This window comes from Crocuta crocuta, unplaced genomic scaffold (genome assembly GCF_008692635.1).
Source record: "Crocuta crocuta isolate KB4526 unplaced genomic scaffold, BGI_CrCroc_1.0 scaffold77, whole genome shotgun sequence".
Classification (NCBI taxonomy): domain Eukaryota; kingdom Metazoa; phylum Chordata; class Mammalia; order Carnivora; family Hyaenidae; genus Crocuta; species Crocuta crocuta.
In genome coordinates, this window is record NW_027532172.1 from 2,963,564 (window position 1) to 2,991,426 (window position 27,863).

The window sequence follows — 27,863 nt, forward strand, 5'->3', positions numbered from 1 at the left end:
TAACAAACCCAAATGGTAAACAGTGCATACATTCTTACAATTGCTTATAACCTTTGCATATAGGTTCTCCTGAAGGACTGTATACAACATGAATTCCTGAGATACAAAACATTATAACCGTGTGAGGCAATTCCTTAGAACCCCTCAGTGACACCTTTCTTTTTTTTTTTTTTTTTTAATTTTTTTTTTTTTATTTCTAGGAGAGAGAGAGACAGTGTGAGCAGGGGAGAGTAAGAGAGAGAGGGAGAGGGAGGAGAGTAAGAGAGAGAGGGAGTCACAGACTGAAACAGGCTCCAGGCTCTGAGCTGGCAGTCAGCACAGAGCCCGACGCGGGGCTCGAACCCACGAACCGCGAGATCATGACCCAAGCGAAAGTCGGACGCTTAACCGACTAAGCCACCCAGGCGCCCCATCTTTCTAAAAACAGACTCCCCCTGCAGTGTTAGCATGAAGCCCGACTGATCTGTTTTCAGGGTGAGATCTAGGCTCCCAGCTGGGCCCCAGGGCCTCCCACTCTCTCTGTACCCACGGGGTTTTGCATAACATGTCGTGTGCTGGGAGAGGGGAACGGCAGGTGAGATGGGCAGTTTGAGTTGCTTTGTTTTAGGGCCCAGTTTTCTTTGCGGCCATTAGCAAAATCCACGAATGAGAAGCAGACCGGTGTTTGGGGAATAGTCTATGGTTCTATTCATTTGGGATGGGAAGCCATGCGAATCATCGGCTCCTGAATCCAAGGGACCAATGGGGAGATGTCAGGAGGGGCCACGCAGGTCAATGTGGGGTAAAAGGACACAGGCGTGAATGTCAGGGCAGAAGCCTTCCCACCGCCCTCCTCCTGACATCCAGCTCCCTGACTCACATGCCTTCTAGACACCAATGACCTCAGTCCTGCTGTCTGATCCTGACCCTCCACCTGCTTACGAATGCCCACCTGGCATCTCTGCTTGCGTGTAATACAGACACAGTTGGCCAGAACAGAAGCTTTGATTTCTCTCCAAAATCTGTTCTCCTAGACTCTCCCTTTTAATAAACGGCACCAGTAATCCCCGAGCTGCTCGAGCCAAGACTCTGGGCGGCACGCTCTCCGGCCCCTCTCTAATCGATCGGCCCTTCTGCACAGAGCTTCTCAGACCTGGCTGAACACAGGGGACGCCTGGGAGCTTTAAAGCACTCCAATACTCAGGGCTCCGCCCCAAGCCAATCAGAGCAGAATCTCTGGGGCGGGGCCCAGGCATCCGTACTTTTTCAAAGCTCCCTAAAGTATTCTAATGTGCAGCCAGGTTTGAGAATTAGTGGCTTAAAATATACTCCAAATCCAATAGCTCTGTCCAGCTTCACATCTCCCACGTTGGTCTGAGCCATCATCATGTCCTGTGCGGGCCCGTGCAATCCGCTGATCTTCCTGGTTCCCTGCCCCACCTCAGACCCCCATCACAGGCACAAGGCACTGTCAGTTTGAAACTCAGGTTACGTTGGGGCGCCTGGTTGGCTCAGTCAGTTAAGCATCTGACTTTGACTCAAAGTCATGATCTCGCGGTTCATGGGTTCGAGCCCTGCTTTGGGCTCTGTGCTGACATGGGCCTGGAGCCTGCTTTGGATTCTGTGTCTCCCTCTCTCTTTGCCCCTCCCCTGCTCACACTCTGTCTCTCCCTATCTCTCAAAAATAAACATTAAAAACAAATTAGGTTACGTCATGCCTCTGATGGCTTCCCACTGCATTTTGAGTAAAGAGCAAAGCTCTCATGAGGCCCCCAGGGCCCTGCCCCATCCGGCTTCTGTGTACCTATCCACCTCTTCTGGCTCCTCTTGCCCCGACTCATCAAGCTTCCATCACCCAGATCTTAGTCCTGTTCCTCAAACACACCAAGCATGTGCCCACCTCTGGGCCTTTGCACCTGCTCTCTCCTCTTCCTGGAAGGCTCTGCCCTCAGAGCTTCATTTGCCTGACTCCCAGCTTCATGGTCTCAGTCAGGTGGCACTGCCCTGAGACCTTCTCAGACTCCCTTCAGGTAAAGAAGGCCCCCTGCGCCCCAGAAAAGTCTCTACCACATCACCTCCATCACACTCTTTGATTGTTTTTAAAACACTTATCCTTGGGGGCGCCTGGGTGGCTTAGTCGGTTAAGCGTCCGACTTTCGCTTGGGTCATGATCTCGCGGTTCGTGGGTTCGAGCCCCGCGTCGGGCTCTGTGCTGACTGCCAGCTCGGAGCCTGGAGCCTGTTTCAGTCTGTGTCTCCCTCTCTCTCTGACCCTCCCCTGCTCACGCTGTCTCTCTCTCTCCTAGAAATAAATAAAACATTAAAAAAAATTTTAAAAAAAACAAAAAAACAAACACTTATCCTTGTTTGAAATTATCTTGTTCTGTCATGTCTTCACTGCCTGGCCCCCTACACTGAGATGTGAGCTTCATGGGGGGCAGGTGGTTTGGTCTGTCATGCTCACAGCTGTATCCATTGCTCAGAAAGCACCTTTTGCAGAGTAGGCACTCAATGAACATGCCACTCATTTGATCCGGGCACCTCCTCACCACTGCCAGAGTGATCCCTGTAAAATGACACCTGGATCTTACCACCTTTTTTTTTAATGTTTATTTATCTTTGAGAGAGGGAGAGACAGGGCATGAGCAGGGAAGGGGCAGAGAGAGAGCAAACACAGAATCCAAAGACAGGCTCGAGGCTCTGAGCTGTCAGCACAGAGCCTGACGTGGGGCTTGAACCCATGAACCGTGAGATCATGACCTGAGCCGAAGTCGGATGCTTAACCGACTGAACCACCCAGGTGCCCTGCCACTCTTTTATTTAAAATCCTCAGAGGCTCCAGACTGCCCTCGTCACCCAGCTGCTACTGTACTGCTTTGGCACTGTACCCACACCGCTGGCCCAAACCTACGCCCTAAGTTCCCACCATCATGAATAGCTCCCAGGGCCTCGTGGAGCCACATGCCTGCATTCCTGTGTCCCTGTGCATGCCGCTCTCTCTTCCTGGCATGCCACCGGTGTCCCCCGCCCGCCTGCCTGTCACCTCCCCTAACAGCAAGCACAGCGCTCACAAGACCTGGCTTGGGCGTCACTGAGCAGCAGGGTAATGTCCCCTCCCTTGTTCTCCCACAGCAACCTGCACTTTCCTCTGCCGCAGCCTTGGCCTCACCTGTCTTCTCTAGGGCACCTGGATTATAACCATGCACAGGCTTCCCGTCGATTATAGACTGTTCGTTTTACATCGCTTTGCTTTTCCAAAAGACCTACTTTAGTGCCTGTTTTTGCCAACCGTAAGAAATCTGAAGAGGGTGTTTGTTTTTACAAAACGGCACCCGCTTCTTTGCTTTATGGGATGCCAGCTTATGAAAGGTTTCAGGGGAGCACTCTTCTCTCCGATAGCGGGGGAAACCTGGACTCAGTTTCCCTCAGGCACTGGCTGTCCGGTGGCCCCGCAGACGGCGCTGTCTGGACCGTATCTGGTGCTGAAATGGAACTGAGCTGCGAAAGCTGCTCTCCCCCGGGGCTGGGTTAACTCTCCACCACCTGAACCAGCAGGAAATGGAGCCCTCCGAGAAGGGAACCAGCCCGGGGACCCCAAGGTCTCTGTTTTGCTTTCCACCCCGGGGCTCATAGAAACAAAGTCTGTGTGAGCGGTGCCTTCCGTTTCTTAATTTAAACACGCTCCTCCTCCGCACTCAAACAATTAAGCCACAGGAGGTCTTTATCAAATCACGCACTCTCTTTTCCCTCTACAAGATAATGAACGGGAGCGGAAGATTTAATACCAGGGTACACGACACTCAATAGCCACTTGCACAGCTTGGTATATTTAGCCAAGTCATCAGGCAGAACACCACCGCTTTCCCCACAGATATTCACCAAGAGGCACTTGCTGAGGCCTGAAACAGGCTTGTCCAGCTTTTCAGGAAAAGGTGAGCCTCGCCCAAACAAAGTGAAGGCCATTCCGTGTGCGTTCCTGGAATTGGATACGGCTTTAATTTCAAGAGCACCCAGCCGCAGTCCTGTGTTCACTGGGAAGCCTCGTCCTGACCAAACTCCCCCCAGCATGCTTTCCACTCTAATGACCTGCCCCCAGTCACCTTGCTTATCCGACTGAGCCCTTCTAAGTAGACGCTGGATTTCCCCCAGGCCGAAGCTCTCCCAGAGCAGGCTCCATTAACGTCTCCAGCAGTGTACACACAGAATCATTTGACCCAGACAGATAAGCTGTGGCACAGACGGTGTCCTCTCGGGGGACCCAAGTCCACTTTCCCACCCCAGCCCTGGCCCTCCTGTTCTCCACACGCCCGAGGCCTGGGGGAAGGGACATGCAGGCTGCGGCCATGCCAGGACCAGAGGGGCAGAGTGTGGGCTGGTCAAAACAAGCCCGGACATACTCACGGGGTCCGTCAGCATGGCCCGGCAGTGGGAAGCCAGGGCCAGGAAGGCCAGCAGGTTGAACACGATTCCATTGATGACGCTGTACACATAGTCTCGGGATGGAATCAGCATGACAAAGAGGACCACGAACTCCGCATAGAGGACCAGAAACCAGGTGACAATGGCACAGGCAATGCCACAGCCGTCGCGGATAAACCACATGGTTCCCACGGGACCGGGGTGGGGAGGTGGGACACACTTCTCCGGCTGCAGGTATTCTGGCTTCCGCTCAATGTCTCGGAAGTGGTGGGTGGGGATGAGCATCATAGGCTATTCTGTCCATACTGGCATCTGGAAGAGAAGAACAAACCCAGAGATTTAGTGGCGCCTTGTCAGCAAGGAGACCTGACAAAACTACCTTTCCAAAGTGAGCCATGAGGATCTACGTGTGCCCTTCCTGCAGGAAAGCTGCCTAAACCTTCTGTTCATTTAAAATGTGAGTTCTTCTGGACAGCAACATGCAGAAGAATGAAACTAGATCATTTTCTCATACCGTGCACAAAAATAAACTCAAAATNAGATAAACCTTTAAAAAATAAATAAATAAAATGTGAGTTCTTGGGGCGCCTGGCTGGTAGATCATGTGCCTCCTGACCTCGGGATTGTGAGTTTGGGCCTCACGTTGGGTACAGAAAGTTTACTTTAAAAAAAAAAAAGTGAGTTCTCAGTTCTCTTCCGTATTTCTGAGAGTTAACTCAGCCCTTGCAAAATAGGGCCACCTTGCCCAAAGCCTTCATGTGACGGATAACGAAAAGGAAGCCCTCAAAGGGCAAATGCCTCACCCAAGGTCAGCCAGAGCAACAGCTATACACACAGGACGCCAAGTCAGAAGTGGGACTAGAGCTCGGGTCTCTTCGTTTATTAGGGATCTACCAGGAAGGCAGTGTCTCAACAGATTATATTCCAGTCGTGACTTAAAAGATGAGACGGGGTCCAGAGCGCCAAGTATTAACGGGAAATCCCTTCAGTGTTAGCACGGCTGCCTTTACACCAAGGACAATAACAAGGATGAGCAGAACGAGAGTACCTGGTTACCTAGGACCCGGGTTAAGCTGCACCCATTAAGACATTCTAACTTACAGGATGCCTGGGTGGCTCAGTCGGTTAAGCATCCGACTTTGCCTCAAGTCATGATCTCACAGTTCATGGGTTCCAGCCCCGTGATGGGCTTTGCACTGACAGCTCAGAGCCTGGAGCCTATTTCGGGTTCTGTGTGTCCCTCTCTCTCTGCTCCTCCCCCACTCGTTCTCTGTCTCTTCTCTCTCTCTCTCAAAAATAGACATTAAAAAATTAAAAAAAAAAAAGACACTGTGACTTACTCCTGCATTAGCTAATGGTAAAGGCAAAACAGTGACGCAGATAGGGAAGTTCCTTGAAACAAACCAGGCTTTTTTAGTGATCCTAGAACCAAAACGGCTGATTTTCTGGGAATAAGAGACTCCCTGAGCTCTGCCCTCCTCTTGGGGGATGGGGTCAAGCGGAGAACATTGGACAAGCAGTCCGAAGATGTTTCTGCACCACGTGGCTGTGGGGCTTCATGAGCCTTTGTCTCCTCACCTGCGGAGACACCTGCCCTCCAGCCCCAGCCTCCTCATCACGGGGCTGGTGCGGGGGCCGACAGGGTCAGAGGTGCCCGTGATGAATCCCGTAGCCTGTACCAGCCCGCACACACCACGACCGTGTGTGTACCCTCTCTAGGAAAGACGTCCACTCCTTCAACAAGTGCGGAGTAACATGCCCCTTTTCCCTAACAGCTGCAGCTCGCGTCTCTGGAGACAGCAATGAAATAGCTAAGGCTCGATAATGAAGTCTATCTGTCTGCGGCACGCGCCATGAAACAGAACAAGTACAGATTTCCCTCCTCTGATGCTTTATCTTACACGCGGCAGCCAGTTGCATCACCAGATGGGTTTCTCAGTCAGAAACCGTGCCGATGGGGGGCTGACCCCGATGGAGGCGCCGCAGAGAGGCCACCGTGGCCCAGTCTACAGCCCAGCAAATGACATCTTGGTTTTCTGAGAACCTACTCGCTTCGTAGCAGAGGAAATCATTCAAGAGCAGCATAGGCTATGTGTGTTTTTCTGAAGACCGTGGCTCTAAAGGGCACATGCACACTTTCAATGGTTGTATCAGGTTCTCCTTGCCCTTCGCCTTCTTCCTCCACCACCCTCATTCCCCACAGAGAAAGAGCATCTGGACTAAACATGCTACCATCGTGATGAGTCAGGACGTGTCCAGAAAGCTGAGAAGGCAGAGCAGTAACTACTACTCAAAATGACAGACATTCTGGGGCCAAAAGTTGCATACACTGATAATGAAAGAATAAGGCCAGAGCCTCCCTGCCCAGCATGGCAGGGAATTCACAGCCAAGAGGCAGTTAGACACGTACTGCGTACTTGTCCAAAGAAACATCGATTCAACAAATACTCAAGAGTGACTATCACATGCTGGGGACATTATGCTGGGAGCTGAGGAAAGAGAAGTCACGACACACAGAGAATAACCATCCCGAGTATGAGTAAAAGTGGCAGCTCCCAACAGGCTGCCAACCAGAATCTTCTAATAAAGCAAGCCTGTGCGGTCCACAACACCATGGCAATCAGTGCCGCCAGTGACAACCTAGGACACTAAAGATGCAAGTATACCTTCTGAAGCACCACACGGAAGGACAGTAGGAGCTCGCAGACAGGGATGTCTGGGGCTCTATCTGGGCCCAGCGAATCCTAAAAGTCCAAGCTCTGTTCAACCCAAAGCCAGAAGACGGAAGGCTGAAATCCCATGAAACCCCACAGTGATTCAAAAGCTGATCAAAGCTCAGCATTTTGACAATGTCCATGTTATTCTGTTGGTTTTTCCTGCTGCCGTACAGATCTGTAGGTACTCAGGCTCTAAAGCCATAAAGGTTTATTGTACCACAGCCACCCATTCGGATACATATTGTCTACGCCTGCATTTGTACTGCGGTGGTACCGCTGAGCTGTGAGGGAGGCTGGCTGACCGGCAAGGCTGAAGTATTTACTCTAGCTCTACACAGAGGTTTGCTGACCTATGGTTTTAGGCCGCTGTTACCCACCAGGTAACTGAGATCCGCCTTGGCTCCAACTTTCCCTGCAGAACCGCTCAGTGTGACACCGGTGGTCAGTCACAACTCACACCACCCCTCCCTTGCCTGTGGCGGCATAACCTTTTGTCGTCTGTAGCCTAAGCCGGAGTGTCAGCTCCCTTGTGTATGGCATCAAACTCTTCTTCAGTGATCAGAAAAGGTGTGTGGGCTTTAATGTTTATCCATTCTTTTTTTTAAAAAAATTTTTGATGTTTATTTTTGAGAGAGAGGAGGAGAGAGAGAGAGAGAAAGTGAGTGGGAGAGTGGCAGAGAGAGAGAATTTGAAGCAGGCTCCAGGCTCTGAATTGCAAGCACAGAGCCTGACGCAGGGCTCGAACTCAAGAACTGTGAGATCATGACCTGAGCTGAAGTTGGGCACTTAACCAACTGAGCCACCCAGGCGCCCCAATGTTTATCCATTCTTGAGAGAGAGAGGGAGGGAGACAGTGTGAACAGGGGAGGGGCAGAGGGAGAGGGAGGCACAGAATCTGAAACAGGCTCCTGCCTCTGAGCTGTCAGCATGGAGTCCAATGCAGGGCTCAAAGTCATGAACTGTGAGATGGTGACCTGAGCCGAAGTCAGACGCTTAACCGACTGAGCCACCCAGGCACCCCAAGTTATTTTTTTTTGAAATGGACGATCACTGCAAATAAATTTTACAGCGATGTTCCTGTTCGGATATTTCCAGTGATGACATTATGCTCACAGTATATTCAGACTAGTTGAGACTGTATTCTATCCTCTGATGGTTACTCACTCTTGACTATACAAATGGCATCAACAGGAGTAAACTGGAATGATGTTTCCTATGTGTGGTTTTGCTGAGGCATAGGCCCTTCCGCAGAAGTAAATTTCCCAGTAATTGTGACTTGTTCCTGGGCAGATACATGTTGTAACCATTAGGACTGTTAAGACGGAAATGAAAAATAAAAAATGCAATTAAAATAAAGACAAAAAAAGATACTGATAGCTGTCCCTGGTCTTTAAGTATAATAACTATCCATTACTTTGGAGTGACTTAGGGTCATTACCCGGAACATCAGTTACTAGAGTGTGTTAGGTAATGGTATCCTCAGGGGTTACGGAGATTCACTGGGCTCTCGGCCTCACCCCAGCTGGCCTGTTCAGACTACTATCATTTTAATTCCAACATCTCCTTTGTATGGTTCTTTGTCTTCCTCTTCCATTGCTGGCTACTGTCATTTCTGTGTCTAAAGCTACCCCCGACAAATTCTCCATTTATGACCGCTGATTGGCTGTAGGCTGGAAAACAGATGAAACTAAACTGTGTTTAGATTTGTTTGTAACAGAAGGATACTCATTTTAGGGAGCAGGCCTTTAGTGGGGGGTATATGTTCTCCCACCATATAGTTCCTGCAGGCTGGATGTCTTTCCATTAGCCCAGGGCCTGGCACATAGTGGCCACTTCCTATGTGTGTTCATTACACGAATGGTGGAGTAAAATGCCTTGAGTAGAAGGCCCACCTCTGGAGGCCCTGCGTGCTTCACTTTCAGGGGTATGGCCATATTCTAGACAGTGGAGGGTGCACCAAGTAGGATGATGAAGTGGGTAGAGGGCCGTGACTCTTAAGTAATTGGAATGTTCCATCCTTAAACAATGTGGGACCAAATGTGTATAGAGCAGCTCTGTTTTCCCGTTGCCCATCACTGGTGAGGGACAGTCTGCGATCAGGAAAGCACTTGGCCAAGGACACACGAGGCAGAGCTAGACACCAAATGTTGAGCTGAAGTTCACATTCCAACCCACACTTTAGAGTCTCAAAATACCCTGCTCAGAACTAGTCAGGGTGTACTGCTAGAAAATGTGTACTTAACCTCCAGACTCCTCAAGAACAACGAAGGAGCATTCCAGTAAGGATTTGTTCCTCCAATGAGCCAACTGAAAACCTGAGAAACATGGGCGGTGGGGGGAACCCACCTGGAGCAAACTGCACACCTTCCCTTCACTCTGCCCCTGATGACCACAGTAGAAACGGCAAATACTGCCTTCTTTTCCTTTTCTGTTTTTAATCGGGGAAACTCTAATTCTTGGGGGTGAGAAGTGGCTCTTTGCCCATGACCTACTCCCCACGTGAGTCCTTGCTTGCAAGAGTTGGCCAGAACTGTTTGCTCAGGCCTCTAGGGCCCACACGAAGTGTTTGCTCAGGCCTCTGGGGCGTGCACACAAGGAGACTGGTGGGCCCCAGGACCTTCAATCCTGCCTGCCAGCTCATGCCCTCAGAGGGGCAGCCTCCTCTAGTCCCCCTTCTCCACCCTTTACTCTCATTTCCGTGCCCTGTTTGCCCTCTTAATTCTCTGGTCTTCAATTCAATTCAATTCAATTCAATTCAATTCAATTCAAATCAATTCAATTCAATTCAAAGAGATATTCATGGAGCAGCCACTATCTGTAAGGAACTATGCAGGTGGCTCCCACACAAGGGATGATGAGGGCAATAATGTGTGTGTACTGCCCTGTTCGGGCCCTGCCATTCTTCTCTCCCAGCTCCCACCTGCTAAGACTAGTCTTAATGTGCTCTGTTCTATTAACCTGCAAGTCCCATTTTGCTTAGCATTGGAGCCTGGTATCTCATGAATATATACTCAAAACACTATTTCTTGAGTGAATGGATACAGAGGCTGGACAGACCCACCCAACAACGATCCTAACACATAGGTGTCTACTGAACAGCACAATGGAGAGGCAAATAGCACCACCCCAACGCAAACAAAACCCAGAAGTGAGATAAACAGGATTTCTGGTGGCCAGGACGTCTAAAGGGAGGGGATCTGAGCAGGGCACAGATCCAGGTGAAGTGCTCCGCCCAGACAAAGCAGGGAGAGTGGTGACGCAGATGGGAGAGCTGGATGTCCAGCGCTGTGTGCGTTGAGTGCGCTCACACCTGGGCTGAGTTGGGAACATGGGGTGAGTGGGGGTGTTAAGTGGAGATGAAGGTTTAAAGGCAGGGTTATGTTCTGTAGGCTATGTTTTGCAAGGCCTCAGGCTCATGAGGAGTTGAGACTTCACCCTGGGGGTACTGGTGAGGCACCCCAGCCTCTGAGAAAGCTATGAGGATCGTAGTCACACTATTAGTAAGGCCATCCGGGCACTGCTAGCAGGCAAGAAAGAAGAGACAGACAAGAGGGCTCGGGGTCCACCAGAGGCCAGGGCGCTCAGAGAGGCACTCAGGCAACAGGTGGGAGCTCCAGCTGGTGGTAGGTTTTCTGTTCCTTTTCCATTTTGTTTCCAAAGAAAAGACTGAAAACAATGATCATTTTAATTACAGTAATCGTGTTGTACTTTTTTGGCCAAGGGTTCTGTAGCATTAAAAAGAGTTGGCTTCTCCAAATGTTAGTAATCCAGGCCCGAAATAATTATTCTTCTACCTGGCGGAGGAGTGCAGTGAGGCCCAGAAAGGCGGAGGGACTAAGCCCTGGAGGGAAGGAAGTCCGAGGAGGAGTCACAGAAGCGGAGGAGTTCTGAGCCTCCCTAAGCTACAGGTCCACATGAGAAGGAAGAGGCAGTGAGGGATGACCATCTGAACTCAGTAGGGCGCAGTGTTTGGTAAATCTAAGGAAATCATCTAGCCTTCCCTCTTAAGAGTTTCAGAAGCAAAAAGCAAGAAACGACTGAAATTAGAGTTCATTTTCTGAAATAAAACCTAAAACAAACTCCACTACATCTGTCCAGAGAATTGCCTCCAGATCCATCGATAGCTCACGTGCTTCATTATAGCTGACCATGGGACAGGCAGACACAAATGTGTTTAGTAAAATGCAGTCTGTGGCCCCACGAGCCCTAGGGACTGGGGTGCTGCGCTGGCCTTGTGGGATGCCACTTATGACTCAATTCCCGTGCTGCCTATCCACAGCTGAGTGACACAAATGGGTTTGAGAGGCTGATGCTAAGGCCAAGTTCACAGGTCCTATCTTCCTGTGGCCCATCTGCAGACTGGCCAGGCAGGATGCCTAGCTGAGCACTGATCACTAGTGATGGGAAGAGTACAGATCTAGTGACTGTAGTTAATCATCATTTGTTGAATAAGGGGCAAATCCATCACCTTATAAATCCATCACCTGCCCTAAGAAAATTGACCCAGAGCCCAGGCTTTATGTGCAAGGGTCAAGGCCATGACCATCACAAGAACAGGCAAGTTCTATACTACATGCATTGAAGCCCCCAAACTCCACTGTTCTCAATCCAACAAATGTCCAGGAACCGCAGATCCTCTCAGATTGCAAACACCACTGGCTTTCATGAGATAAGGTCCTATACTGAAGTCATGGATTAGCTCTGCTAGATTTAAAATCCTTAGAAGCATCTCAAAGTACTTTGTGAGTTTTACTTTCCTAAGACACCACACCCACTCACGTTCTCACATCCACACATGTAATCACACATAGCAAAGAAGAAGGTTTGGGGACTATACAGTTTTAAAGTAGCGTTAACAAACCTAACCGTTATGGCTCAGATTAAATATCTGTATGCAGACTGGCTTCATAAACTCAAATGCGGCACAATTTTTTCCCCTTGGCATAAAGAAAAAGATCATCCAAATACTCAAAAAAATTTTTTTTCCTAAGGATTAAACTTTCTGAGTCCCTACAAGTGGGAACTATGTAGTTGAAACTCAATTTCATCCAACTCCTTAGCAGAGGTCATGAACATCAGCAAGGTAGCAGAAACCCTTAAATAGGAGGCTTTTAGCTTAGGTCAAAATTTATTTCAGGTGAATAGTTAACATGTTAACAAATCCAGTATTATGCTGAATTGCTGTTGGGGGGCTTGTCCTATATCCTCTTGAACTTGCCCTCAATGTTGCACTCTGAACTAAACTAACTTTTAATACAGTTATATAACTCGGTTTACCCTCACACAGTACCTTAAAAGGTCCCCTGAAAGAAAGTAGCATCTTTTCTGATATTGCTATCATTTTTCTCAATTGAAATTCATCCTAACAAGTATATCAATAACTTTCCTGGTTTAAATCCCACCGTCTCAAGAATATGGTGTTTACCTCTTTTAGAATTTCTCACATTTCAGAGTGATAGACTTAAAAGCATTCAAAAGCCAGCCCTGCAATTTCAAAGATGAATAAATGGTCCTAGAAGCTTTAGAAAGGAACCCGAAGAAGTAAAAAATGAATTTACCTGAGCTACAATTCTCTTAATTTGTGTAAGGATCTAAAAGGATTGTAAATTTTATACCCACTTTTATTTTTTTCTTTAAAGATTTTATTTTTAAGTAAGCCCTAAACCCAGCATGGGGCTCAAACTTACAACTCCGAGATCAAGAGTCGCACGTTCTACCAACTGAGCCAGCCAGGAGTCCTAATTTTATACCCATTGTTAGATGGTTCTCAGAAAAACAAAGAATAAGCCGTGAATCACTATGTCTGAAATATTTCATTAAAAAAAAAAAACCCAACAGAATGAGTCACTAAACTTTTTTTCCAAAAGGTAAGGGTGTGGTTCAAAGGAGAGGTGCCTTATTGTCTGCATCACAAGCTGCCAGCCAAGGAGGGTGTCCAGGCAGGCAGAGCACACTGGCCTGTTCTGTGTCTACATGATTTCCTCCCTCCGTGGGGGGTCTGTCACGCTCTGCCTGCCTCTTGTCTTCTGACATACTCAACCTTCAACAGAACACTTAAAAAAAAAAGTAAAACATCACATCCCCAAGCCAAATCCTATATATATTAATTAAAGTTTACAGAGAAAATCAGGTAGTAGTCAGCAAGCTAAATTTGCCTTCTTGCCTCATAACTGGCCATCTTCTTTTATTTTTAATTATTTTTTAATGTTTATTTAGTTTTGAGAGAAAGCACAAGTAAGGGAGGTACAGAGAGAGAGGGGGACAGAGGATCCAAAGCGGGCTGATGTGGGACTTGAACTCACAAACCATGAGAAAGACAGAATCCCAAGCAGGCTCCACACTGTCAGCACAGAGTCCAAAACAGGGCTCGAACCCACGGACTGTGGAATTGTGAGACCATGACCTGGGCCAAAATTAAGAGTCAGACACTTAACCAACTAAGGCACCCATGTGCCCTGTGGTCCAGCCTGTTCCTATAGATGAGTAAAGAAATGAAGCTCAAGGGGTGACCTCAACTTCCAAAACTGTCTGGAGAGGTGGCTAACGTCCCCCTCTCGGTCCAGCAGATGGTATCCGCCGCTGGCTTCTGCTGCCATCTCCCTGCATGGAACTCCTTCCCGAAGTCTGCAACCCAGCAGCAAACTCTTTTCAAAGGTAACAATGTATCACCAATCTAGCTGCCTTCAACACTGTTTGTCACTGAGCGTGTTACTCTCACTGTCTGAGGACCCTCTGTAATCAGGTGCACGGTCTCATCTGGCCTTGAACCTCCTTCTGGCCTCTGTCAGGGTAGGAACGCTGAGTGTCAGAGCGGGGCCCAGATTCTTCCTGTGTGTCTATGACCTGCCAGGCACTGGGCTGGGCGCTAGACATGTCTCATCCTGTTTGATCTTCCCATTTCCTCTCTCTTGTAGATATACATCCTGGCTTTCCCATCCCTTTTGAGACGAGGAAACTGAGGCATGGAGAGATTTGCCTACGTTCATACTTCTAAGAAGCAGTTGACAGGGTACACCCCCAAGCCTGCTCTCATTCCAGAGCCTGCTTTTCACTCCTCACTACAACCATTAACTTTGCCCCATAACTAGGAAACTAAAGGGGGAGGTGGGCTGGTGCCTCCACCGTGACCTTGGGTTACTTACTGTTCGGCTCTCTTGCCCACACATGGTCACGCAGAGGTGGCACTACTGGGTGGGCCACGTGTGGCAGCGTTCACAGGCCGCGGGCCTGAGCTTAAGCATTCTGTCCTCTAAGGTGGGGCCCCCGCTGAACACCAGCCAACATGTGGAAGGCTGATCCTGCCTTAACCTAGGAAGCACGGGGGATGTAAAGCTTCAGCCAGGAAAGTCACCCTAAGATTGGGTCCCTAAAATCTGCTTCTGGTGGCGAATGTTTCTTGCAGGGCCGAGTTCCAGCACGCCGCTTTTTTGGAGAGAAAGCCCGCCCATGCTAGGCAGAGACCAGTCAGCAAAGGGTCCCACCCAAGGGTGCTGAAAACGGCACCTGAGCCCACATTGTGCCACATGCAGACAGGCAGCCACTGTGACATCACCCAGGCAGGAGCCTGGCTTAGTTAAGGACTAAAAGCAAAAGTCCTTGGAGGGATCTGAGAAGGGCAAGGGGAGAGAAAGACAAATGGTCACTGCAGTGGCACCGGGCCACAAGAAGGGGAGCCATTTAGCTGTCTGATGTCTGAGACCGCTTATCCCAGACACAGTAAGTGCCATGCAAGAGCAGGGCCCTGGAGGAGCCTGGGACCGAGGAACAAGGCTGTCCACGTCTGTGGCCCCTGTACCAAGGCAACAGGCTCTCTGGCACCTGTTCGAGGGCTTTGGAGACAGATGGGATGCTGGTGCTAAATGAATACTGCGCTTGGAGTCAGGATGCCAGAGTTCTATTCCTGTAGCTCCTGACGAAGTCGCTGACAAGACAGTTGCCCTCCCTGGACCTCAGTGTCTTCATCTATCTATTTTTTAATGTTTACTTATTTTGGGGTGGGGAGAGAATAAGTGGGGGAGGGACAGAGAGAGACAGAGAGACAGAGAAACAGACAGACAGACAGACACAGAATCCAAAGCAGGCTCCAGGCTCTGAGCTGTCAGCACAGAGCCCAATGTGGGGCTTGAACCCACGAACCATGAGATCATGACTTGAGCTGAAGTCGGGTGCTTAACCAACTGAGCCATCCAGTCGCCCCCCAGTGTCCTCATCTATAAAACAAGAGGGAAGACTGAGCTGATTACTAAGATCCCTTTCAGGGTTGAGATTCTGATTCCTCTGTTCTTGTGAACAAATTCAGTATTTTCATCGTTAATTTCTTGGGTTTTATATTTTTACCAAAAGCATCCCTTAACTTCTCTTCCTCATTCTTTGTTAATATTTAAGAAGAAACCCACCAATAACTGTTAGCTATCTTCCTGAGCATGTTCAGGTTTTCAATCAAGTATGGCATGTAATTACCATTTCCTTTTAATTTTTAAAAATTAAAAAAAATTTTTCACTTAATTTTTTTCAGAGCGGAAAAGGCACCCTCAAGATGCATCAAAGTGATAAAAGAGAAATATTTTTAAAATAAATTTTATTTTATTCTTTTTAGAGATAGAATGTGCAAGTGGCGAGGGGCAGGGGAGAGAGAGAGAAAGGGAGAATCTTAAGCATTAGGCTCCACACTCAGCTCGGAGCCTGATGTGGGGCTTGATTCCACGACCCTGGGATCATGATCTGAACCCAATCCAAGAGTCGGACGCTTAACTGACTGAGCCATCCAGGTGCCCCAAAGAGAGAAATCTTAAAATCTAAAGTTAAGCATGACCATTTTTCATTCTTTAAGTATAAGTAAATCCATGATAGGTTCTGAGCTTTACCGTCTGGTAAGATACAAATTTTAGGGTAAAACCTAAAATTTAGGGTAAACCTAAATTTAGGGTAAAACCTTAGAGAGGTTAACTGACTTACTCAAAATCACAAAAAATGATCTGCAGCAAAGCTCAGATCACTGGGGTTAGACGCCCGGTAGTCTTTCCAAGCAGATCATTATCTTCCTAATCCTCTTGCCTTTCTAGATTGTCTGCTATTTCTTGGTTTAGGAACACACACCTTGTACACAGCGAAGCCAAAAAGTACTGCAACAGAACTGTGGCCAGAAGTGCCTTATTTTTCTAAGGTGAGGTATCTATCCTTCTCAAGGCATTCCGTCCCCGCAGACCCTGACAAGAAGAAATTCAAGTCTCAGGTGGCCCAGAAAATCCAGGGTTCAATTGTCAAGTCGATACATCCCTGGAAGGGTACAGTTTGGAGGAGACTATGAAATGATGGAGTCTTCTTGGTATCTCCTGGCATTTTTTGGATGAATAACTGAATCAGGTGGGACATGGAGCTAGAGCCTTCTTCCCTCCAGAGTTCACAGCCAGGGATAACCTGGTCATTTGTTTCTGGAAATCTGCTTTCAAAGAGGAAAGCAAAGGATTAAAATAGGCAAAACCAGAAGAAACTAAAGGCATGGCATTTGCTTCCCTTTTTTCCCCAACAGGTCAATTTCCAGGCCTCACTCCTCCATTTCTGTCTGGATTCTGTGGCTATCAGCACGTGTATGTGTGTTCAAGTATTTCCAGATTTGCTAATCAGAATATGTGACCCCTTATTTTCACACATGCCCTAGTGAGAGACTTAAGAAGCACCCTGCTACCCGCTCAATGTGAAACACACATGAAGACCCTTCCTCTAATGAGAGTGAGCTTCACCCATGTCTTCCTATCAATTTTCCTACCAGTGGAATTACAAGTTGCAATTTCTAGAAGAACAAGACGGACACAGACCGGCTGGCCTGTCCGACCGCTTATTTATATTGAGTGATTTTTCAGACAAGGCACAGGCAGGACAAATCAAAGCGTTTAAAGGGAACAGACCTATAGGGAAAACAGCCGCTCACGTTTGCATTTCTTAGGATCCTGGGCTAATTGTGAAAAGGCAAAGGTAAAGAAAGGTCTAGAACTTGGTTACCTCTCTTTAAGACTGGAAAGAAGATGTTTCCCTGCTGGGCTTTTAAGAGCTCTCTGCAACTTCAGCACCAGACTCATCAGCATTGCCCCAAGCTCTTCTGTAACCCGTTTTTATTGCTTTAATTAAGCAAGGCTAGGTGAGGCAGATTTACTCCACCTCTGTAATGTCATTGTTGCCTGCTAGTGGCTGGTGGCAGCTCTTTACCTCTTGCCCTTGATGCCTGGCCTGCACAATTAGTGCCTTATTATAGGTTGGCCTCATGTCTAATTACCACACTGACTCAACTGAGCACTTTATTTTATCGTCTTGTTCAGGCGCCTGGGCTCCCCAGCTACAGTGAATCCTAAACTCCTTTTAGGCGGGTGTTTTCAGTTTCTCGTCTCTTCAGATCCACAAGAACACTAGACACTCACAGGCATGCCAACAAATACTTCCTGACTCCTCGGACAGCTCCTGGATCTCTGTTCTGGAAGTAAGGCAGGCACATGGTGGGAATCCGGGTCTCCATGCCTATCTCAACTGTCTGTCCCAGATCCATCCGCCTTCTCTGTTGTTGAGGGCTCTCTCAGCTACTCTGAGTTAAGCTCTACTTGGCCTGTATATAACCTTTTCCCTGGTCTAATAGGTTTGACTGAAGCAGATGCAGGAGTGTTCCCCTCAGGACCACATTCTACGTGGTTTTCTACATTTCCTTTAGAAAAAGGATTCAAGGGATGTGAATTTATGCTTGAATAGCTTCCTCGCTTTTGGGATAAAAACCGACTACAGCTTCTGGAGCAGTTACCAATTTCTTCACCAAATATTCTGGCAAATGAAAGGGAGTCTGGTGGGGAAACTGAATAAAGGGATGTTTAGGAGTGCAAGGATGGGAGCTGGATTGCCTGGTCTCAAATCCTGGCCCTGCCACTTTCCAGTCACGTGACCCGTGACCTTGATCAGGACAATCAACCTCTCTGCACCTCAGTTTCCCAATACGTAAAATTGGGATACTAGTGCTTGCCTCACAGGGGTCTTGTAAGGACTGATTCAGTTAAGAACAGTGCTTGGGGCATAATGGGCTCTACGTAAGTTAGTGTTAAATGAGATTAATAGAGTACAGAGATTCAGAATGGACAGACCTACAAAACTGTATGCCCCGCAAAGAAATCTGACAGTGATGGGAAAACATGGTTTTATAGACTAAGGAGTTATCCTTGGCTTCTTCATTTTCTGGTTAACATGCATTCTTTGAATTGCTTCAATACATCAAAAGAGAAGTCTGGATTTATGAGTTTTAAAAACGTGTAATGCACTGTCCCAACAAACGTGATAAAATGTTTTGGCAGCGCTGAAACAGAATGGTTAGTGAAGGTGTTGTTTCAGTAGAATTGCAAATAAACGTTCCACTGTTTCCACCTTTCAGACCTACTTAGCCTAAGACGTTAGACATCATTCATAATATCATTTAGGAAATACTAAATCTTTTAGGAAATTCCTAAATCATTTAGGAAATACCAACTCTTCTCCAGCAAGGAACCTTTAGTCAATTGTCAGGGCAGTGGTTCAGATATATGTTCTATATTTTTAAAGACCTGTTGAAAGATTTTTATATCAAGATGATTCCATGGTATCCAACTCAGACTCTTCCTTTTGTCTTAATTTTTTTTAATGTTTATTTTTGAGGGGGGTAGGGGGAAAGAGAGGGCGAGAGAGAGAGGGAGACACAGAATCCGAAGCGGGTTCCAGGCTCTGAGCTGTCAGCACAGAGCCTGACGCGGGGCTCGAACTCACAAACTGTGAGATCATGACCTGAGCCAAAGTCTGACGCTTAACCGGCTGAGCCACCCAGGCGCCTGCTTCTGTCTTTTCTGATCTGTCCATTTGCTGCCACTTTTTAAAACCTTCAATCCTGTTAGATATCCTAGCTACTAATATTCCAGGTGCAGGGTCTCTGCTTTGAGTGAGCTCTAGAAGAAAATATCATTTTTAACATCAGCAGTCCCTTGTTACCTTATCACAAAGCTCCTCACGTAGAAATCACACAAGGATCCCCACGTGCCACAACAGGTGGGGCACCTGCACTTTCATTCAGAAGAAAACCCTTCCGGCTTCACCCCTCCCAGTTCCCTGGAGGACAAAGTCCAACGGTGAGATGTCTTCCCTATAGGTGCACCTACAGAGAACTATGTAGAGACAGAAGAAAGAACTGATGTCCAGTCTACTAAGAAGTGATCATTGATTTTGGAACTCAGCAGTTTAGAACTTAACAGTATGGGCAGGTCCTTCTTCCCTGTACCTTCCTCTGACCCACCTCCCTAATTCCACTGTGCTCATTGGTGCCACCATGATAGCTCTTAACCATGTCCTGGGGTTAGGTTGACCCTAGAGCCTTTCCGTCTGCTTGGGGAGGTGCTCTGGGCAGAAGCTGTGTTTTATTTGTTTTCGTGTTCCAAGGTTGGCACAAACCCGAACCATAGTACGCTGTCAGTAATCTGCAAAACGGTAGTGAAGCTCTACTATCTGAGGAATACATTCTTTAGATGATCAAGCTGTCCAGGGTTACTGTACTTTCACTTTTGAGAACAGGGAGGCTCCTTCAAATAGGGACATTCGGAAAAGTCATCAGATCCCCTCGCTTCACTCACTTTGGGTTAACTTTCCCCCATTTATCCACATAACCTCTTTAAAATCTGTACACACCCTATCTGCCTCACGTTAATGGGCTCCTTCAGTGACCCTATATTCACCTTGCAGGTATCTTTTCTGGATATCTACGGCCCATACTCCCACTTGGCCACCGCCAAGGCTGGCTTTTTTTGTTGTTGGGTTTTTGTGGTTTTTTTTTTTGGGGGGGGTTCAGTTTGGTGAACTGTCCACAGCTCCCTGCGATCACTCCATCAGGCCGAGGCTTCCAGCCATCGCTGGGGACGCCTGGGCACTGTGCCCCTCGCCAGCGCCGGTTACCAAGCCCCTGCCTCCTCCTCCCGTTGGGACAAGACTCCAGCGACCACCCCAGGCAAGAGGGAATCCGCAAGCAAGGTTCTGGGTCTGCGTCTGGTCAGCCCGAGAGCCGTCAGGGGTAGGATCTTTGGGGTGGAGTGAGGACGCCTTGGGACTAGTGGGCACTTACTTCTGGCACGGACCCTTCCCACCAAGAACGAAGTAAAGAGGGCTTTAACGCCTCTTCCTTTCAACCATCCTAGGGACTAGGGAAATGCAGGACGGAGGGCGGGGAGGGGGGTGGGGGGAGAGAAGAGGAGAGCAAGGAGACAGCCCCTCTGGCCAATCACGATGTCCGCCTCCCCTCACTCGGGGTCGGTCTCTCTTTCAGGTCCCTCTCCTCTCCTCTCCCCTCCTCTCTCTCTCTCTCTCTCTCTCACACACACACACACACACACACACACACTCACAAGCGCGCACGCACGACCTGCTACTTCAACTCCAGCTCCCTGTAAACTGCGACGCGCGCCTCTCCCACTGCAAGTCCTAAGCTCCGGCCCCGGCCCGCGCCTCTGGCCTCACCCCAGCCTTTCCACTCAACCCAGTTCCCCCACCCCACTGACCGTGAAGCCGGAGGCAGTTCCCCAGTCCCAGGCCCCCGGTGGGGCTCCCGCCGCCGCCGCCGTCGCCTCCCCCTGCAGCCCCCGACCCGGGACCCGGCCTCGGGCTGCAGCGATGGCTCCCCGGCACGAGGCGCCGCGGCTTCCTGGACTCGTCCAGACACGGGGCGGCGCGCAGGAGAAGCCCATCGAGCTGCCGGCGGTGGCGGCAGCAGCGGTGGCTGCAGGAGCGGCCGCCGCGCCGGCTGATGACGCACAAGCGCTCGGGGAGGGGGCGCGGTCGGCGCGGGGGCGACGCGCGCCGATGACGTGCGGCGAGCGCGGCGGCTCGGCAGTATGGCGTCGGTTGCGCTGAGCGAGGCTGAGAAGGTGTATATCGTGCACGGTGTTCAGGTAGCTACGCCGCGACGTCGGGCACCGGGTCCCCCTGGTCCTGCGGGTCTCCGCACGCCCTCGGTTGGCTCGGGAGGAGGCGGCCGGGCGGCGGGCTGGGTTTACCTTGCGCTTAGACCGCACCGCGGCCGGCGTGTGCAGCCCGACACCGGCGATGCGGTTGTGTTCAGGACCCCGCGGCGAGGGTCCACTTAGGACGGTGTGTGTACCTGCAGCCTTCCGCGTGTACAAGGTTCCAAGTCTGGATAGGAAGGGGTGCGCAGTCCCTGAGGCCTTTTTTCCACGAGGGAGCACCGCCCCCGGGACAGTCTCTTAAGCCCATGCGCGTCGCATCACTGGGCTGAGCCTCGCTTTTCTCTACTAGGAATGGGGGTTGGCGGTGGGCTTCTGGCCCGCTGTTCCTTACCTCGTGGTTGGGAAGCACAGGGAGAGAAGGCAGTGAGGTGAAAACGTTTTAAAAATATAAATCGCCCATCTAGGGGCGCCTGGGTGGCTCAGTCGGTTAAACACCGGACTCGATCTCAGCTCAGGTCTTGATCTCGGGGTCCTGAATTTAAGACCCGTGTTGGGCTCTGCGTTGGGCGTGAAGCCTACTTTAAAATACAGCTGGCAGCCTTAGTTCTGCCCGTGGAGAATTGAGATCCCTAGAGGCAGCTGTAACTGTAGTCCCATCTTCTGTGCTTAGCTTCAGCCTCTGGCCTTGACCACTCCAGTGCGAGAGTTGGAGAATGTTGGGCATAAAGAGCTACCAAGGAAAGCCAAGTGTGACTTTATCTGTAACCTACCCAGATTAGACACATCCCCAGGCTTTTGGGCAAAGCCTGGGCAGAATCCTGTTCTTGCCCATAGAGACCTAATCATTTTGTGTTTTACTTTTCACTTCTGGTCCAGTAGGGTCAAATTTAGCTCCTGGTTTCCCCTTTCCGTCAGCCTCTGATTCCTTTATTATTTCAAAAATGAATAAAGTAAAGGCAATGGAATATAAGATAAGTGCTTAGGGAGTGGTATTGTTAGTGGAGGTCAAAGGAGCTATATGATATTGGTCTGTGATGCTTTGAAGGCTTCCCTAAGGAAGTGGAATTGCTCCCCTAAATCTATGTCAAGTCTCCCTCCTGTGTATTTTCAGGACTCAGCATTCATTCATTCAACCTAGAACTAAGCTAGACTCCAGAGATAGGAAGGAGGCTGCCCTTATATATCTCCCATACTAGAAGGAAGAGAGAGAAATTATAGATCTCTTTGTGTGTTTGTATATAAACTGTACTGATAGCTGTGAAGGGAGAAAAATCAGGGACCTGATCTAGTCTGGGAAGTCGGGGGAAAGCTTCCCTAAAGAAATAGTATTTGAACTGAGCTCTCGGGATGCTTAAGAATTAAGTAGGCTTGATCCTTGCAGGAGGAAGGGATGCTGAGTCCACAGGCTTTCAGGTAGAGGAAATCTGGAGCCACAGGGGTGGGCTGGGGGTAGTGGTGGGAGATCAGGTTGCAGAGGTGGCTAGAAGCCTGGTCCTAGGAGTTTTAGAGGCTCAGTGATAATCTGTGGATCTTTCTGTATGGTACTTTAAAGCCTCGCCAGTGTCCAGCACTTAGTAGGTACTTACTCAGTGACATTGATTGGGTAGGGTAGGTCTTACATTTTTTTTTTTAATGTTTTATTTCTAGGAGAGAGAGAGAGAGACAGCGTGAGCAGGGGAGGGTCAGAGAGAGAGAGGGAGTCACAGACTGAAACAGGCTCCAGGCTCTGAGCTGGCAGTCAGCACAGAGCCCGACGCGGGGCTCGAACCCACGAACGGTGAGATCATGACCCAAGCGAAAGTCGGACGCTTAACCGACTAAGCCACCCAGGCGCCCCTGGGTAGGGTAGGTCTTAAAAGGGAAGTTAAGTTGGACACTGTTTTCATTTTTAAAATTAAGCCTCTGTCTTACCAGTACCATGAACATATTAAGGCCACAGTTGTTGGTAAATGTTCTGCTCTGTGTTTGGTAGAGCCATGCAGAGTAACTGACTTTAAATAAATCTCTTCATAAGGACTATTAATGTTGGCCACAAAATTGCTGTATTTATGGAGGAGGGAAACTGAAGGTATACCATCTGAATAAAGGTCAGAAGGCAGGTGATTAAGCTTCCACTGACTCAATTCTAAAATCACCTCAACTTTATGGAAACCGACTTGACAATAAACTATTTAAAAAGAAAAAAAAACACATAAAAAATAAAATCACCTCAACTTTTGGGGCTCCAGGGTCTCTCAGTCAGGAAAGCATGCGACTTCGGCTCAGGTCATGATCTTGCAGTTCTTGGATTTGAACCCTGCTTCGGCCTCTGTGCCGACAGCTCAGAGCCTGGAGCCTGCTTCTGATTCTGTGTCTTCCTCTCTCTCTGCCCCTCCGGATCTGAGANCCCCTGCTTTGGCCTCTGTGCCGACAGCTGAGCCTGGAGCCTGCTTCTGATTCTGTGTCTTCCTCTCTCTCTGCCCCTCCGGATCTGAGATCAGGTCACGATCTCGCGGTTCTTGAGTTCGAGCCCTGCATTGGGCTCTGTGCTGACAGCTTGGAGCCTAGAGCCAGCTTCAGATTCTGTGTCTCCCTCTCTCTCTGCCCCTCTCCTGCTCGCACTCTATCTCAAAAATAAATACACATTAAAAAAAAAAAAAGACTGAGTTAAAAAAATTTTTTAATCCCCTCAAGTTTTGTTTTGTTTGTCTTTGAGTACCAGCAGCACCTCTTCTGCAGTGCCTGGCTGGAATCCTGTTCTTGCCCTTACCTATAGACCGCCTCGTTTTTTGTTTTATTTTTCACCTTTGGTCCAGTGTGGTCAGTTTCAGCTTCTGTTACTCCTTTTTTTTCAGCCTTTGATTCTTTCACTATTTTAGGGGTATTTCATCTTGGTTTGGTGGTGGTTAGAAGCAGTTGAAATTAACCTCACAATGTGTGTTGAGGACTTAGTTGCTAGTAATGGTAACCAACAAATTGGCTCAAGCAAAAAAAAAAAAGTATGTATTAAAAGGCTGCAAGTGTTTCTCCAGGAGTTCAAGGTCACCTTCAGGCTTTTCCTTGGCCTGCTGCTTTTTATGCTTTTGCTTTGTTCTTACCTGTTTTCCGATTGGCTTTCTGTTGCTCAGGCCACGTGGTAGAAAGAACATGGTTACCTCTCAGCTCCTGGGATTACAGTTCCTCTGTATAAGGAACTGTCCCTTTCCTGAGGGAAAGGACAGACAGAGTCATCAGGCTCAAACATGGTCACTGGGAGGATGAGGCACACTTGAAAGAGAGCAGTTTTGAGAGCGAGCAGGATGAATCATATTAGATCCTGGCAGAGTACGGAATCTCATTCAGATAATTCAGGAGACTTTCAAGATAGGACTCTTTATAATGGTGTGGGTGGGTTTCAAGGATCAAGAAGAGGTATCAGGGAGCCCAAAATGAGCAGCCAGGGAGTAGCTATTACCCCTGGGCTGAAGGGGGCCAAGGGAGGCAGCTGGGTTACAGATGCCAGTGATCTGTTGGAACAGTGGAGGAATGGCTGCTCAACAGCAGTTGTAGGCTCTGGTAGATAAAGGCGCTGTCAGGAATATACATCAGTTAGGGGTGGTGGGGGTAGGGAGCGGGGAGCATTGTCTCCTCTCCTTCTCTACCTTTCATTGGCCAAACCCAGCCATAAGCCAGGAAAGGAAGTCCAGGTGATGCAGTTTGGAAGGAGTCAACCTAGTGCACAGATGAGAGCAGAGAAGGATGAAGAATGGATCTGAGGGAGTTGGGGCAGGGCAAATGGAAAGGTTGATCAGTCATACTCTTAGTATACGATTGGATTGGTTTCTGTTAGGTTGTCTTTCACCCTTGAAGGTTGAGATGTCTCCCTTTGATTAGGTGCATATTATAATTTTTTTAAATGTTTATTTTTGAGAGAGAGAGAGTCAGAGGTGAATGGGGGAAGTGCAGAGAGAGACGGGGGAAGGCACAGAATCCAAAATAGGCTCCAGGCTTGAGCTGTCAGCACAGAGCCCAACCTGGGGCTCGGACTCGGGAACGGCGAGACTGTGACCTGATCCGAAGTCTTACGCTTCAGTGACTGAGCCACCCAGGTGCCCCTGTTAGGTACATATAGTTTTTATGTCATTGAATCTTTGAAACAGGCTTGAAGGTAAATATTATTATCTCCACATTATAGATGAATAACTGAGCTCAAACAGCGTAAATCACTTGTTCAAGATCACACAGAAAGTGTAGTGGAGCAAGGACAGAAACCGAGCTCTGTCTGATTTCAGAGCCCATACTTGCTCCTCATGCTGCTTTCCTCCTTCAGTGAAAGCCATGGTCTTCCCTTCCTTAAATAAGGATCCGAAAACAAAGGCCAGAGAGAATCCCCATTTCTACTTCCTTATTTCATCTGGAAGCATGTGAGCAAACAGAAAGGAGGGAAAGTCCTGACTCCCCTCACCCCCCGTACCACTTTTCTAGACTTTGAAAAGTATATGACATAAACTGTATTATTATCTTTTCAGGCAGTATTTTTTCCATCTTGGTTGTAAGTTCTGTGAGAACCCTATTTGCCTTTCTTTGTACAGCTTTTGTGTTACTAACTTGTGTCTCAAACTGTTTTTTTCTCTGTTTGATATTCAGGAATTGGGGGATAGATTTCAGAATTTGTAGAATCTAGGATTTATCCTCTTTGGAGTGCGCCTCCCGGGCTAGAGGTGCGTTTTCTTCATGAGAAGGCATCACTAACCTCTTTTGCAGCCCATTGATTCTGACACCCCGAAGTACTTTTACTCAGCCACAAAGTACAGATTCCCAGGCTCTACCCGGACCTTCTGAATCAGAACCTCTGGGCTGGAGCCTGGGAATGGACACTGTCATAAAGCATTGGGACATTTTGATGCAGCCAGCAGACGTTAGCCCTTGCACAGACCACTGGCTTGGTCCAGCCGAGAGTCTGTTGCCGAGTCTCTGCTCCCGCCTCCCTGAGGTCATGTGGCCTCCCCCTGTGTTCGCAGGAGGCCGGGGAACCAGACTGAGTGGGGCTCCTTTCCCAGCTCTGCCATTCACGGCCAGAGGGGTTTTGCCTGAGTAGCTGAGCTAGCCACTCCTCCCCTCCACCTGCACATCCCCCTTCCCCCCAGGTAAAATGGGAACATATCCATCTAGGGGCAGAATGGGGTTGTGAGGAATGATGAGATGAGAAAATATATAGCATCTGGCGTGTGGTCAACCCCGAAGAAACGTTGGCTCCTTTTCAAGTTTGTTTTTTCCATCAGAAGTATGGCTTTGTCCTAAACCATGCACACTGTACCCCTGGCCTTCACAGTGACCCCGTTAGGGGTTCAGCCTGTGGCTGTTGAGATTTAAGTTCTTTCAGTTTGCAAGGCTAGAGATGATTGAATTATCTCAAGAGAAAGGGGACTCATGGCAAGGGGTAGGAGGTCCCTAGGGAGTTCCAAGGCACCACATCTCATGGACTCTGGTGTGGATCACATGGTCTGCGCGACTGTCTGCCTGTCTTTCTGTCTCTGGCGACTCCGCTTCTCTCTCCTGCATGTGTCCCTTCCCTGCAGCCGTCTGCTGTCCAGCTTCCCTTCATCTTGCTATAATTTGTCCCCCGCCCCCTGCCTGTCTTCCGTGCAGCCTCTCCAGCCTCCCTCCACACCTGACATGTCCTTTCCTCTTTAATTTCTCTTCTTCTCGAGTTTTTCCCAGGTCAGAGATCACATTTCCAAGGAAAGAATCCAATTCGTGCCAGAGGAGCCAGTTGCTCTCTGGCTCGGGCTGCTGGAGGTGGATGGTGACTCAGTCACGTGGCCTCAGTAGGCATGATAGGCTTTCCACAGTTCTGCTTACCGGTGCTGTGGCCATGACCTGGTCATTAAGGTGGCCTTCGTAGGGTTACACCGGGCCCTAGCGATGGATTAGCCTCACCAGGAGGCATTCCCCTTGGGGCTTTGTCAGAGCCACGTTATGGAATTTTTCTTGGCAGTTGAAGGGAGGTGTAGCTCAGCTGATGGTTTCAGTTTCTTTCTGTGGCTCTAGCTCTCGTCGTAAGCATCGTTGGAGGAGCAGCGCGGAAGAGGGGGGCACAGGGCTGAGATAGCCTTCAGCTGTAGGTTGAGCGGTCAGTACTCAGCTGCTCAGCCTGGCCACGCAGAGCTGGAGCCAGCCGCCAGGACTCCTGGTGCCCTCTCCATCTGCAGGCCGGTGCCCCAGAAGGTCTGCGCTCGGGCACTTTGCAAGGTGAACGGAATCCCTTCCTTGCAGGGAAATGTGGGACTACTGAGATAGGCTTGGAGTGGGAATGAGGATCGGCGTCTAGTTTTGCCTGCTGTGACTTGAGCTGGGGCCTGCAGAGCTGGGTCTGGTGTGGTCCTTCTAAGTGGGGTCGTGTTCCAGTAGGGGTGACATTCCAGCCACCGTTCCCTAGCAGGTTCGGGGTGCTGGACACGTCAGAACGAGGTGCTGGGGGTTAACACCACCACCGAGGACACAATCTAAACCTCCCCAAACATGTTAGGTTAGTGGAGCCCACTTGTCACCTTCAGTTAGGGAGCAATAGGTCTGGGTTCCCTGGGTGTGAGGAAAGCAGCTCTGGGTGGAGTCACCTGTCCTTCCAATCTGTCACAGATAGTGAGACTGGCGCCTCAGTGACCTCATCCGTAACCTCGCTCCAGGGCTGTTTTCGAGGGTTTGGTGAGCTGATACGCGCCCCGGCAGCAGAAGTGAACTGCGGAGGGAGCGTTCTGCACATTGCACTGCGCTGAGGGTCCCCTGAAATGATTCCTGCCTTCTGGATTCTTCTGTAATTCTGCAAGATTGGGGTCAGTTCCCCT

General features: G+C 49.1%; 2 protein-coding genes across 5 annotated transcripts in view; one reads left to right on the forward strand and one right to left on the reverse strand.

Annotated features, from left to right (window-relative positions):
• Window positions 1-20,881, reverse strand: part of ZDHHC3 (zDHHC palmitoyltransferase 3) — a 58,350-nt gene extending 37,469 nt beyond the window's left edge. For 2 of the 4 annotated variants that reach the window (XM_077777370.1, XM_077777373.1), the window contains exons 1-2: window positions 20,656-20,881; window positions 4,380-4,709 (exon numbers count right to left, since the gene is read on the reverse strand). In XM_077777370.1, coding sequence (XP_077633496.1) covers window positions 4,380-4,685 — 306 coding nt within the window. In that variant the 5' untranslated portion in view covers window positions 4,686-4,709; window positions 20,656-20,881. Of the gene's footprint in view, window positions 1-4,379; window positions 4,710-6,807; window positions 6,828-14,256; window positions 14,588-20,655 lie in introns of those variants that run through there. The other 2 variants (XM_077777371.1, XM_077777372.1) reach the window with 2 other exon arrangements.
• A 65-nt stretch (window positions 20,882-20,946) lies between these two features.
• Window positions 20,947-27,863, forward strand: part of EXOSC7 (exosome component 7) — a 34,921-nt gene continuing 28,004 nt past the window's right edge. The window contains exon 1 of the mRNA XM_077777374.1: window positions 20,947-21,045. Coding sequence (XP_077633500.1) covers window positions 20,989-21,045 — 57 coding nt within the window. The 5' untranslated portion in view covers window positions 20,947-20,988. The remainder of the gene's footprint in view (window positions 21,046-27,863) is intronic.